The sequence below is a fragment of the Hippopotamus amphibius genome, chromosome 16, assembly GCF_030028045.1.
Source record: "Hippopotamus amphibius kiboko isolate mHipAmp2 chromosome 16, mHipAmp2.hap2, whole genome shotgun sequence".
In the NCBI taxonomy this organism is placed as follows: Eukaryota; Metazoa; Chordata; class Mammalia; order Artiodactyla; family Hippopotamidae; genus Hippopotamus; species Hippopotamus amphibius.
The window spans coordinates 60,092,094-60,107,365 of NC_080201.1; the positions used below are offsets into that span (position 1 = coordinate 60,092,094).

The 15,272-nt window shown below is 43.5% G+C and overlaps 1 protein-coding gene across 1 annotated transcript; it reads right to left on the reverse strand.

Annotated features, from left to right (window-relative positions):
* Nucleotides 1-7,457: 7,457 nt before the first annotated feature.
* Nucleotides 7,458-10,086, reverse strand: LOC130838145 (sialic acid-binding Ig-like lectin 14). The gene is made up of 7 exons (XM_057710899.1): nt 10,047-10,086; nt 9,587-9,967; nt 9,090-9,368; nt 8,768-8,815; nt 7,835-8,089; nt 7,605-7,740; nt 7,458-7,473 (listed from the first exon to the last, which is right to left on the reverse strand). The coding sequence occupies exons 1-7, from the start codon at nt 10,084-10,086 to the stop codon at nt 7,458-7,460; spliced, it is 1,155 nt and encodes a 384-aa protein (XP_057566882.1).
* Between the last annotated feature and the right edge of the window lie 5,186 nt (nt 10,087-15,272).

Genomic DNA, 15,272 nt, shown 5'->3' on the forward strand with positions numbered 1-15,272 from the left:
TAAAAAGAAATTTCCATCAATCGCGCCAGTGGAAATACTGTATGTTTTTTCAATTCTCTCTATTTTAGATAAAATATACTTACAATAGCAATATTTATTAATATAATATTAGTATTTATTAATATACATGATTATTCTCCTAAAAAGAAGCAATCAATGACGAATAGTCCAAAAGTATGGGGAGCAGGTGTTATGCAGCCATGATAGACAGGGGTGCCTTACTACTAAGTAAAGTCATCTGAAATTTTTCTGAATTGTCTTATTTTGTGGTTTTGAGGATTTTCACTTTTGTGCTGGATGAAATGTGTTTTCTTACTTCAAAAGAAACTCAGATGTGGGCTTGTGACTTTGTGACCTTTAATAAATAAATATATTTGGTCTTCATCCCCAGTTCCTGACTCACAACTCCTAGAACACTTGGAATTTCCTGATCCATAGGAGATATGGGAGCATCTTTTGTTCTAAGATTTGGTCCTTTTTCTCAGTTCCTGTAAACACTTCAGGACCAAACACACGACTTGGATGTCCCGTTTTGCATATTGGTGCCAAATGTTTTTGGATTCAGTGGCATTTTTTTTCCTAAGGAGGGATCTCAACTTTTGTATCAACGTCAGGCTCCACAGAACCTAGGTCTGGCCCTGGTGCGGGGTCCAGGTGAACAAGAGGTGACGAGCTCTATCCCCTCACTCTGCAGGTATTGCAGGGAACATTCCAGGACAAATCAGGGACTAAAGAGGGCAACGTTCCACATGGTTGTGTAGCACAAATTCACAATAGCTGGTGGTCTAGCAAACCTCAAGCTGAGATTATCAAAGAGCAAGAAACAACAAGCGTTGGTGAAGATGTGGAGGAAAGGGAACCCTTTTGCACTGTTGGTGGAAACGTGAATTTGGGCGCAGCCACTGTGGAGAACAGTATGGAGGTTCCTCAAAACTAAAAATAGAACCATCAAGCACTTTCACTGTGGGGTATTTATCTTAAAAAAATGAAAACAATAATTTGAAAAGATATACGCACCCCCATGTTCACGGAAGCATTATTTACCATAGCTAAGACATGGGAACTACTGACATGTCCATCGATGGGTGAATGAATGAAGAAAATGTGGTATGTGTACACCATGGAGTATTCTTCAGCCATAAAAGAAAAGGAAATCGTGCTTTTGCAACACATGTTTGGACCATGAGGGCATGGCACTAAATGCAACAAGTCAGAGAGAGAAAATACCATACTATCTCACATATATGTGGAATCTTAAAAAAAAAAAAAAACAGAAGTAAAACAAACTCATAAATATAGAGAAGTGATTGCTGGTTCCCAGAGGTAGAGATTGGGGTCAGGGGCAAAATGGGCAAAAGTGGTCAAAAGGTACAAACTTCCAGGAATAAAATCAATAAATCTTGGGGATGTAATGTATATCATCGTGATTATACATAATAATACTATTAACCATAATAATATATTTAATAATACTGTGTTGTATATTTTAAAGTTGCTAAAAGAGTACATCTTAAAAGTTCTCCTCACAAGGAGAAAATTTTAGCTGTATATACTGATAGATGTTAAGGAGACATTTGGTGAGCTTTTTGGAATCATTATGTTAAACACCTGAAAGTAGCATAATGTTATCTTTATACCTCAATGGAAATAAATATATGAAAATATCTATCGTATATATATAACTATCATATATATGATATCAATCATATATATGTGTGTGTATATATATATATAACTATATATATAACTATAAAGAAATCTCAAGGTGGGGCCTTAGATTAGAGTGGTCCAAGGATACCAGGCAGTGTTCCCTTGTTGAAAGACTCCATTGGCCTCTGAACACCTGCTTAATACATTACTTATGCTAAATTCCCTTGGCCAAAATATATACTATCTCTACTATTTTCAAGCTTGGAAGTTTTTTTGAACTTGCACATTTTTTGGCTTTTAATGGAGGCTTCATTACATAGCATGATTGATTGGATCATTGGCCATTGGTTACTGATCCAACTTTCAGCTCCTCTCCTCTTCCCAGAGGTTAAGGGGGTAGAAATGATAGTTCTGTCCCTCTAATCACATCGTTGGATTCTTGAGCAACCAGTCCATATCCATACATACTTCCCAAAAATTGCTGAGTTAACATGAGACAAGACATCTTTACTCTCAGCACTTAGGAAATGCCACGGGTTTTATAAGCTCTGTGCCACAAACAGGAAGAAGGCTAATTATATATTTCATGATATTAATCACATCACACTACCACATTAAAATTGTATGATTACAAATTGAGATGATAGTTATATATATTTACTTTGAGTATAGTTGACTTACAGAGTTGTGTTATATTCTGCTGTAGTGCAAACTGATTCAGTGATACATATATCTATGTATACATACTTTTCCACATTCTTTTCCACTATGTTTTATCACAGAATATTGAACATAGTTCCCAGTGCTATTCAGGAAGGCCTGTTTGTTTATCCATTCTATATATAAGAGTTTGCATCTGATAATCCCAAACTCCCAATCCATCCTTCCCCAAACACCCTCATCCTTGGCAACCACAGGTCTCTTTTCTATGTGACAATAGACTTTTGATATATTGGTTAAATAACATATATTGTTAAAATTAACTTCACCTTTAAATTTTTTTCTTAAAATGGCATTTAGAAATTTAAATAACACATAGAGCTCCTATAAGAAGCTCACATTATGTTTTTATCAGAGAGTGACTCATCTAGAGAAAATGTTTCCCATGTGCACCAGGATATAGAATCAAGTATCCTCTGGCCTTCGTACCAGTGACACTAGAGGCTACTCTCAAGCTGGAGATTTCACATGTTGTCCAGAGACAGCCTCATTCCCCTCATCCCACATACGCTGTCCTGGATGTTGGGAGTCAGAAAGAGATGGGGTAGCTGAGAGGGGAGGAAACTGCAGCCAGAAGCCACAAGGGAGAAAGAGAAGGGTAGAAGAGGAAACTTTCCCCATAACCTATGCCAGGAAATCTGGGCACCAAGGCCAGGGACTAGGCCAGACTAGTTCACCTCAGGGACACAATGCCCATCCTAATTAAAGAAAAATAATACAAACAATTAAACTGGAGAAATGAAGGAACCATTTCCAATTCAAGAAAGTTACAGACTTCATATGAGTGAAAGGAGTGTGTATATCATACATATATTTTAAAAAACAAATTAAGAGAAATATTTTATTGAGGTGGTATTCACATGACATGAAAATACTAATGATATTTTGGATATGTAAATTTCTGGAGGATGAGATGAAGAGGAAAGTAAAATGACATTGGATAATAAAGTAATGCGAACCAGGAGGTTCCCTCTTATGGAGCAGAGAGGAAGCGTTGTTGAAAGTTCAGGACCCCTGACATTGGGATGAGGATTTGGGAGATGCCTCTTGGCCCCAGCAGCCTGGGCAACAGAGACAGACACCCAGGAAAAGACTTTCTATGGTGAGAATGAAGGGTGAGTTTTTGCAACATGATACCTGATATCTGATTCAAGCTGTTTCCTGTCCTCAAGGACCACTTTCTCCTGCTGTCCCCAACACTTACACAAAATAGGCTTGTATTTAATGATGGAGAAATGCAGGAAGAGATCTATCAGAAAGAAAAGTTTTAAAAACGTTCCCATGTAAAGTTGCATCTAAAAGAATAAAGCACTCAGGAAAAATTTCACCAAAGACAAGAGACCTTGTACTCTGAAAAGTATAAGACATTGATGAAAGAAATTGAAGAAGACATAAAGAAATCAATCATCAGATTTACCATGCTCATAGACTGTAAGAATCAATATTGTGAAAATGTCCACTGTACCCTTAGCAATCTATAAATTTGATGCAATCCCTGTTCAAATATCTATGACATTTTGCACAGAAGTAGACCAAATAATCCTCAAATTTGTATGAAGCCACCAAAAACTCCAAATAGCCAACACAATCTTGAGAAAGAAAAACAAAGCAGGAGGGATCACATTCCCTGAGTTTGAACTATATTACAAAGCTACAGCAATTGAATATAGGCAATAATACTGCCATCATTTTATATGGTGACAGAAGGTTACTAGACCCATTGGGGTGATCATTTTGTAATGTATTTGGTGGTAGATCACTCTGTTCTACACACGAAACTGACATATATTTATATGTCATCTATACTTTAGTTTTAAAAAGATATTGAGATATACAAAGGTTTCATAATTGGAGAGGAAGAGCACTATCTATAAATGAAAAGACTAACAGGAGGATTTCATAAAATAAAAAATTAGACTCCTGCAACGCAAAGAAGAAAGAGAAAAGCGGGGAAAGAAACTTAAAGGACTCACAATTTAAAGGGATAAATTAGGGATTTGGGATTAATATACATTCAGACTAATGCAGGGAAAACAGGTTGGATCCCTGCCCCAGGAAGATACCACATGTCACAGAGCAACTAAGCTCGTGTGCCATAACAATTGAGCCTGCACTCTAGAGCCCATGAAACACAACTACTGAGCCCATGTGCCACAACTACTGAAGCCTACGTGCCTAGAGCCCGTGCTCCACAACAAGAGAGGCCACCACAATGAGGAGTCCACGCACCACAATGAAGAGTAGCCCCCGCTCGCTGCAACTAGAGAAAACCTGTGTGCAACTACCCAGACCCAACACTGCCAATAAAATAAATAAATAAATAAATAAATAAATAAATAAATAAATTTAGTTTTTTAAAAAGTAATGAGACATTCTACAAATGGATTGCAAGGCTGAAAACGGAGCATGCAAGTAATACAAGTGCTGCTAAGGATATAGACAGAGCAGAACGCTCACGTATTATGGTGGGATGTACGAGTCAACGCATTTGACGACTCAAGAGAACTCTGATGGTACCTTCTAGAACTAAATATACGTCTACCTTATGATGAAGCATTTCCATACCCACCAGGAAAATAGTGCTAGTCCTCCTATTTTCATCACCACATTCATATCGAAATTATTTGGAAACAGACAAAATTTGGAAACACATGCAACATCACCATATTTTACAGTCAATACATAACTGGAGGAATAGGCACATGTAAAATACCATTTTAAAGACAAAAACTATAGCAAAACCAGAAGTGAATTATTGATACATGGATAATCTCATACCAAGTGAAGTGAGTCAGAAAGAAAAAGACAAACAACATGTGATACCACTTATGTGTGGAATCTATGACACAAATGAACTTGTGTCCAAAAGAGAAACAGGCTCACAAAGAGTACAGACTTGTGGCTGCTACAGGGCAGGGGAGTTGGGGGAAGGATGGATTGGGAGCTTGGGATGAGCAGATGCAAACTATGATATGTAGGACACATACTAACACATCTATATACTAATATATATCCAATATATTATATATAGGATCAATAAAAAACAAGGTCTTACTGTACAGCACAGGGAACTATATTCATCGTGGTATATGTCATAAACCATTATGGAAAAAATATGAAAAAGGACATATGTGTGTATAACTGAATCCCTGTGCTGCACACCTGAAACCAAAAGAGCATTGTAAATCAACTATACTTATAAAACATTTTTAATGGATAACCCATAACCCTAATACTGAGAGAAAGCATGAAGACTGGCACACGTATCTATTGGGACAGAAAAGGGGAGAGCCTGGTCTCAGGTCTCCACATACCTGACCCTGTTTATTTCTCCCCAATTATCCTGTCTTTGCTGCTCCGTGTCCTCCCTGGAAGTTGTAGACGTGGGTGCCTTTCCCCTCACCTTCCAGGTTGTCTCGCCTCCTAGCACATCTCCCCCTGAGCTGCCCACCGCCTTCTCCTCCAGGGGAGATGTGAGAACTGCTCCTCCACCTTCCTACCTCAGCCCAACCCCCTGTGTTCTGACAGTGTGACCTGACCACCAGGTGTAGGTGGAAAGAATCTGTTTGTTGAACTTGGTGGTGTAAGCAGGGTGTGTACACACATAAACATCCAATTGTACTCCTTAAATTTGCATATTTGCTCACTTTAAGTTCGGCATCAAAAAACAGTGAATAAACAAGAAGCCTTAGTTGTGGGGCCTCCCTGGCAGTCCACTGCAGGGCGCATGGGTTCAATCCCTGCTTGGGGAAATAACATCACACTTAGCCGGAGAAAAAGAAGGGGGAGGAGGAGAAGTAGGAGAAGGAGTAGAAGGTGGAGAAGGAGGAGTAGGAGAAGGAGAAGGAAGAGGTGGGGAGGGGCATGGGGAGGGGCAGGGGAAGAGGAGGGGGAGGGGAAGAAAAAGAAGAAGAAGGAGGGGGGGGGGGAGGGGAGGAGGAGGAGGAAGAAGAGGGAGAAGGAGAAGAAGAAGAAGCCTTATTTGCAACAGATCAATCAAAACTAATTGTAGATTAAGAAATAATTTTTCTTTAGAAATGCTCACAGGAAAACTAAACAGTAAGATCAATGTTTATATTATATTATTCTTGCTTAATACTACATTCAAATAATGAAATGTTGTGATATTTTATGCTAATTATCATGAGGTAGGTGACTTGGAACCGAGGAAGAAGAGCTCTATTCCTGATTCTGCTGTGTGAGCATGTCCACATTGATAGGGAAGTTTTGGAGACCAGTAACTCAGGTGTTAACAGGTAACTTCTGGGTCATGAGAGGAGAAGCCCCTTTGTAGGTCTGGGGACGCAGAGAAAGGAGCTGGGTGGGAGAGGATGGCTGAAGCAGGACCAAGAGCAGAAGCAGGGGAGAGGCACTTCAGAAACAGGGTGAAGGCAGTGGGGGTGCAAAATCAATAACCATGCTTTATTTACTGTATCTGATGATGTCTGAACATCTAAAAAACCTTGCTGGCCTGTAAAGGACACCACCTCCCAAGGTCAGCCAGTTCTTAGAGACAGAAAAGGGCTCTGCCAGGACCTCACCTTTCCAATGCAAACCAATCAATCCTTAGCCCCATAATCCCAACCACCCCCTTTACCTACCCCTCTCTCACCAAGCCAATATTTCCCTTAACCTAAGTCACCCACCAACAGGGAATAGACTACGAAACATCACACCTGAAGCCCAAAACCCACCAGATTTGTTCAAATGAGCAGATCCTAAAGAACTTTCCCTGCCCAGCCTAGCCTTTCCCATGGAAACCCCAATTAAGGCCTCCTCCCAGCAGCTCCTGCTTCTTGAGCAAACCCTGGTGCTTCCCCTTTGGCCCTGCCCAGCATGATGTGCCAGCCACTCTTGAAAAATGTAAGCGATAAAAGTTTTTCAATGGTATTGACTCATCGTGTCATCACACAGTCACCTCCACAAATCATAAACTCATGGGTACAAATGAGACAGGGTTTGAGTCGAGTGTTTCCAGGAAGAAGCTGACAGTGATGTCCCCACGTCTGTCCTCTGGGCTCCACATCCTCACGTGGTTCCCATCTTGAGAAGGAGGGAGACTCAGCCACACCTCTCAGCCCTGCTGCCTAGTGGCCTCCACACCTGCAGGGCCAACACGGTCTCAGGTCAGAGAATCGGACACTATGTCTCCAGGCAGGATGAGCCAGCTCAGCCCCACCTGGAACTCCAGGGCCATTTACCAGACTTCCCTGGAGGGGGACAGTTCTGCTCACCTGGTGTAGTAGATCCAAGTGAGGCCATAGGTGAGGAGGAAGCCAGCCCCCATGAGGGCCCCTCTGATCAGGGTGAGGACCAGGGGCCAGGAGCCCTGCTGCTCCTCAGTCACACAGCTGCAGGAAGGGGGACTTTCTGGGGAAGGAGGAGGGAGGTGAAGTTCTGTCCCCTCCCACAGCCCAAACACTTGACCAGGCTGCCCACCCCCAGCACCTGTCCTGCAACTCACTCTGCACAGAAAGGTGGATGGAAACGTGCTGGGAGCCCACAGGGTTCTGAGCTCGGCAGGTGAATTCTCTTTCTGCAGCTCCTAAGCCTGGTATCTCCAAGGACTTGGTGCTGGAGATGGGGATGGGGTTCAGGGCTGGGGACTCTTGGAACCAACTCAGCTGTGCAGGGGGGTTGCTGTCAGCAACACAGAGCAGCTCCAGAGCCTGATGCTCTGAGATGAGAAGGGACGAGGTGTTTTGCAGAAACTTGACGGCTTTGGGGAAAATGCAGCAAGTTAGCTGGGAGAGGCTGAGGTCTCATCCCTCCCGCCTTCCCAGCGTTTAGGTGGCCTCTCTCTTTCCTCCCCTGGCCCACTGGCTTGGATCGGTGTGGGTACCAAGGCAAGACCTTCACACCCTAAGGACATTAAGCCACCGTGTCTGGGCCTCAATTGTTCAGGGGAGGCTCTGTGTCTCAATGGGACATGCCTGGGCTGTTTGGTGGAAAGAGAACTGAGAGCCTCCAGGCTTGGGAACCTGATTCAGTGAAGGAGCAGGAACTGGGACTAACGAGGCTCTGGTGGTGGAAAATCACAGAGCAGAACCATGGTGAGGTGAAATGGGCTTTGAATGGAGAGAGTGAGTGTGTATATGTGTGCTGTGTATGTGTATGTGCCTGTGTGTGTGTGAAGTTGTGTATGTGTATGTGTATGGGTGTACATGTGTGTGCATGTATACATGTATGTGTGTATCTCTATGTGTATATATGTGTGTACATGTGTATTGCATGTGTGTGTGTGGACCAGTGCATGGGAGGTGGGGGAGGGAGGGTGGTGATTTTTATCCTTGCTCTTCCCATATCTCATCACATTCAAGCCATAATCCCCACCTCTCTGCTTGCAGGGGGTCCCAGGAGCAGAATGCAGCCCTGGAGAGGAGAGGTCCTTCCCTACCTGTGACATTTCTGAAGGAGATGCTGATGGTGAGGTTCCACGGAACATCTGGGATGGAAAGATATGGCCTTGCTTCAAGGTGAGGAGTGGGATGGAAATGGACCCAGCACCCAAGGAAGGAAACCAGGAAGGGGAATGGCTGTGCATGGCCAGTCCCCACCTAGGCTCCCAAGGCTCAGATCCACGAAAGAGTGAGCTGGCTCTTGTTCTCTCTCCACCGTCTACACACACACAAACACACACACACACACACACACACACACACACACACACACACACACATAGCACTGCCCTCAGGGACCAAGCCCCCCTCCACACTCACAGGAGACATTGAGTCGGATGGTTCTCTCCATGGTCACCTGAGCTCCTTGGAGTTCCACACGACCGGTGAGGTAGGTGCCATGGTCCTGGGGCCTTGGGGTGAGGGTGAGTACCGAGGAGTGGAGGGTCTTTTTGTTCATCTCATCTAGGGCATCCCCCACCCAGGAGAACAGGAGAAACTGCCCCACTTCACAGACTAGTGACAGGCTGCAGGTCAGGTTTGTGGGGTGGCCGGACTCCAGAGGCTCCAGAAAGTGGATGTTGGGTTTCCCTGCTGGCACTGAGGAGGAGAGAGGGAGATGCCTGGGCCCAAAGGTTGGGGAGCGAGAGTGTGACCGAGAGGGACCAGTGCCTCAGGGCCAGTTCCCCCTGGGTCCTGTGTCTCTTCGGAACCCCTAAACCCCAAGACACCGAGCAGGGAGGATTTCTGTGTCCTGTTCCTGTTGTAACACTGGGGTCTCCACGTCCCAGGGTCCTCTCCTGGGCCCCCTGCCATACCTGTCACCTGCAAATTCAGCCTCTTATCTCTGTAACTGTGTTTCACATCAGGTCCCCTCTCCACTCGGAAGAAGTAGACCCCTTTGTCACTCATCCTGGCGTCTCTGATGCTCAGGGAGCAGTTGTTCTTCCAGGGGTCCCCGAGGAGGTGGAATCGGCCCTTGGTCTCTGGCTTCACTCGTCTGTTTGGGTTGTTTGTGGCCACAGCATCACTCTTTACGTTGTCCCCTTCCCGGAACCAATAGATGTAGAGTTCGGGAAGGGAATACAATGAATTTCCCGGGTAGGAGAAGGAGCAGGGCACGTGGACGCCCCCGCACGCCTGCACCGTCACTGATTCCTGCACGCGCAGCTCGACCCCTCGGTCCTCCTGCAGGGACCCTGGGGGGACACAGAGGCTCAGCGGCAGCTCCAGCCCCTCCCCCACCCGTGCCGCCCCTCCCCCCCTCGGCCCACTCACACCCCCACAGCAGGGCCAGCAGCAGCAGCAGGGGCACCATGTCCGCATCCGCCAGCGCAGAGCCCGGGTCAGGGTCCCTCCGTCGGGGAGGGAAGCGCCCCGAATGTGGGGAGGGACGGAGGAAGCCCAACAGGAAGCCCGTGGGTGACAGAGAGATAGCCTTGGCCAAGCACAGAAGGGGAACTTGGACGCCCCAGGCCGCGGGGCTGGGGTGGGGGCTGACGAGTCCTGCCGTCCCAGCCGCTCCCCCCGCCCAAGGCTGCAGGGGAAGAGCCTGAGGCCCCAGAGTTGAGAGGGTTCCCCGGACGTGGCTCTGAAATGACCACCTGCCCAGGGATGTTCACGGCCACAGCGCGGTAGCCCAGGGGGCCTCGCAACCGGAAAAGAGAAGCGGGGTCCCGCCCTGCTGATCTGCGGGTCCCACCCTGCGGCAGAAAGACTCCGAACATTCTGCAAAAGAAGAGTGAAAATGTTCTCAAAACCGTTCAAGTTGGAGCAGGAAAGACGTTTCCAGAGCCAAATATGGTGGAGGGTGGAACCCAAGAAGGAGAGCTGAGCAGGGAAAGCTCCTTTGCTCTGCAGGGTTTTCAGAACATGGCAAACGGGAGTGGTGGTCTTCATGCAACTGAGGGTCTCCTGGAACCAGCTTTGGAGCACAGGCCCACCCAAAACAGGGCGAGGACAGGGAGGCCCTTCCCCATTCAGTGGGCACCCCGAAAGGCTAGACCTCACAGAAACACAATTAAGGACACCTCCCTCTGCACTGCCTTTTAAAAATAAACAAACCAGTAAGGGCGCAAGCCATGTGTAGAAATAACCTGTAATCTCACTGCTCTTTAGGGAACAAATTTCATAAAGGTTTCCCAATTTGGACAATGATCTTAACCATTTTAGACACTCCAGTAACAAGCTGTGGAATGGAAAGAAATTTTCTTTTATATTTATATAGAGATATTATTTATCTATTTTTTCATTTCTTCAATTATAAAAATAAATTTCCATCAACCATGCCAGTGGAAATAGTGTATGTTTTTGCTCTTCTCTCTATTTTAGACAGAATATACCTATAATCGATAATATCTATTAGTAGAATATTAGTATTTATTAATATACACAATAATTCACCTACAAGGAGGCAATCAAAGAGGATCAGCCCAAAAGTATGGGGAACAGGTGTTATGCAGGCATGACAGACAGGTGTGCCTTACTACTGAGTAAAGTCATCTGTAATTTTTATGAATTGTCTTTTCTTGTGGTTTTCAGGATATTAGCTTTTGAGATTGATGAAATGTGTTTTCTTATTTCAAAGAAACTCAGATGTTTCCCTGACTTGTAAGAAATATATATATTTCATCTTCATCCCCAGTACTTGACTCACAACTCCTAGAACACTTGGAATTTTCTGATCCATAGGCGATATGGGAGCATCTTTTGTTCTAAGATTTGGCTTTTTTTCTCAGTTCCTATAAACGCTTCAGGGTCAGAAGGCTTGGGTGTCCCATTTTGTGTATGGGTGCCACATTTGTAGTGTATTCAGTGACTTTTTTTTCCTAAGGAGGAATCTCAAATTTTGTATCAATGTCAGGCTGCACAGAACTTAGGACTGGCCCTGCTGTGGGGTCCAGGTGAACAAGAGGTGATAAGCTCTGTCCCCTCACTCTGCAGGTATTGCAGGGAACATTCCTGGACACATCAGGAACTACAGAGGGCCACATTCCACATAGCTGTGGCACACGAATTTACAGCTGCTGGTGGTCTAGTGAACCACAAGCTGGGATTATTAAAGAAGAAGAAATGGCAAGGTTGGTGAGGATGTGGAGTAAAACGAACCTGTCTGCACTGTTGGTGGGAACGTGAATTTTGGTGCAGCCACTGTGGAGAAGAGTATGGAGGTTCCTCAAAACTAAAAATAGAACCATCAAGCACTTTCACTTTGAGGTATTTATCTTAAAAAAATGAAAACAACAATTTGAAAACATATGCACACCCCCATGTTCATGGAAGCATTATTCACCACAGCCAAGACATGGAAACAACTGACATGTCCATCAATAGATGAATGAACAAGAAAACGTGGTTTGTGTACACCATGGAGTATTCCTCAGCCATAAAAGGGTAGGAAATCCTGCTTTTTGCAACACATTGTTGGACCATGAAGTGATGGTGCTAAATGAAACAAGTCAGAGAGACAAAATATCATACTATCTCACATATATGTGGAATCTTAAAAAACACTCAGAAGGAAAGCAAACTCATAGATACAGAGAATGGATTGGTGGTCCCCAGAGGTGGAGAGTTGGGTCAGGGGAAAAAGGGGCAAAAGTGGTCAAAAGGTACAAATTTCCAGGAATAAAATCAATAAATCTTGGGGATGTAGTGTATATCATCGTGGCTATACTTAATAATACTATTAACTATAATAATATTTTTAACAGTACTGTATTGTATGTTTGAAAGTTGCTAAAAGAGTACATCTTAAAAGTTCTCATCACGAGGAAAAAAAATTTAGCTACATATAGTAATAGCTGTTAACGAGACATATTTGGTGAGATTTTGGAATATATACATATATCAAATTGTTATGTTAAACACCTGAAAGTAGCATAATGGTATCTTTATACCTCAATGGAAATAGATATGACAATATCTATCATATATATATATAAATGTCATATATATATATATCATAGATATCCTATATATATAGCTATCATATGTATATATGTATATATGTATATATATGCAGAAAAAAACTCAAGGTGGGCCTTAGATTAGAGTCATCCAAGGATACCAGGCAGTGTTCCCTTGTTGAAACACTCAACTGGCCTCTCAACACCTGCTTAATAAATTACTGATGCTAAATTCCCTTTGCCAAAATATATGCTGTCTCTACTATTTTCACAATTGATCCTTGACTCATTAAATCTCAGGAGATGAACAAATGATTTGAAATGTCTTCTGGATAAAACTCATAGCCAATTGGAAATAAAAGAGAGGTTCCTTAGAAACATAAAGGGTTTCTTCAAAAAACATCATACTTCATGAAGTAAGATAGGTTCTACCCAGGTAAGGCAAGAAATATACATAACAGGTATAAGAACTGAAAGAATAGCAAAACAAAGATGTTTCCCTTCATAAATGTTTATGTACATAGAAAAATTGAAAAGTCTATACAGATACATTTGGGGGCATAATGAGAGAGCACGATTATGAGACGCAAATTCAAATTTTAAAAAGCAATTGAATTTCCAATTCAGTAATAAAGAAGTGGGATTTTAAATGAGATGCCATTGGGACATCCCTGGTGGCGCAGTGGTTAAGCATCCACCTGCCAATGCAGGGAACACGGATTCTTTCCTTGTTGGGGAAGGTCCCACGTGCCGCACATAGGCCCTTGCACCACAACTACTGAGCCTGTGTTCTGGAGCCCAGCAGCCACAACTACTGAAGCCCATGAGCCTAGAGCCTGTGCTTTGCAACAACAGAAGCCACCGCAATGAGCAGCCTGAGCACTGCAAGGAAGAGTAGCCCCTGCTCTCCCCGGCTACATAAAGTCCACACAGCAACAAGGACCTAATGCAGCCAATAAATACATAAATAAATAAATAAATAAATAAATAAATCCTGTACGGGTTGAAGGTAAAGTCAGCCCTGGGGGGTTGACCCACTGGCCTCTGAAAAATGCATTGTGTCTCTGAAGCTAAGTCTTCTTTTCCCTAGGGTGGTGAGGTTTTCAGTGGAGACTGAGGAGGAGCTTGCCATCCCCTGTCCAGCATCTATGTCCTGAGGGACAGAAGGTCACCAGTTCCATTCCCCAGCCCTCTTTCCTCTGCATTTGAGACAGCTCAGGGATCTGGCCCAGGGGGCACTCCAACGCCCGTGCCGGACGCTGCAAGCGCCTGGCTGAGGGGTTGACGCTGTCCGTGGTGCTGGAGCACAGCTGGGCAATGAGTTCAGGAAACCCCCAACTCTGCCAACGACCCCTGTCCACAGGCCCAAGGTCCTGACCCTTAGGCCAGCAGGGCACCTAAGCAGGAGGGATTTCAGAAAGGCTTTCTTTTTAAATTAATGTTGACATGGTATCCAATTTTGTCTGCTTTTACGTTTCACCTCTCTATACGTATAATTTAGATGCAATATGTTGTAAACAGTATATACTTGGAATAACAATCCAAGCTGACTCTCTGTTTTGAACTGAAGCATTTACCCAATTATAGTGAAGATACGTACCCCACCTTACATTTTCTTTTCTATTTGTGCCACGAATTTCACATGATTTTCTCTCTCCATGCTTGTCTTCTTTGATTTACTAAGCCTTTAAAAGTATATTTTTAAGGGCTTCTAGTTTGTAAGTCATACATTCTGATTCTATTCTTGTCATTACCATAAATTACTGCATGCATAATTAACTTATTAAAGTAAGTGAAAACCTCTCTCCCCTCTTGGATAATCTGTAGATATTAGGAAATGTAAAGTCCACTTACCCTGCCTCCAGCTTTGGATTTAGCTGTCAGGAGTTTTTAAACGATTTTCTATTGTTATTCTACTGGTGATGAACCCCCCATGTATTTGTTCTAAATTGTATTGCTGCCTCATTTTTGAACTATCTTTGCAGAGTATATTATATTCTAAAGTTATATTTCAAGACAGTATTTGCTTTCTTCTGCTGTCCATGGTGCTGCTTGATAAATCAGTCAATTAAACGGCTCTTCTTTGGAAGGGAATTGGCCTTTTTCTCTGGTTGCTCTTCATATATTGTCTTTTCTTTGCTTTTCTTTGACTCACCCTTACCCTGATACCAATTCAATGTGGAAATGATCTCTTATGAAATGTCCCACTTTGGGCAGGGTCAGAGTCTTGACTTTCATTTCCAAGACCATAGAAGGCCACAGAACCAAAGCTCACATGGTCAGTATGGGCAAATGCCACTGGGAATTTTGGAATTGTGGATTAGATATTCTGCCCCATTTCTCTGAGTTTAGGCTTTTCTCAAAATCATGACCTAATAAGTTCCCATTGTCTTTTCAGGTATTCTATACTTTCAAAATGAGGGATTTTTTTTTTTCTATTCATTTATTTCCCCCCAAAGGATTTTGTTATTTTCAGCACACGGTTTGATCGGATTGACTTAAACTGTTATTAATAAAACAAGAGTCACACCTCCACTTGTTAGGGTGCTGAGAATGGAGTTTGGGTAGAGGATGATGAGAATCAGTGTCCTCCTAG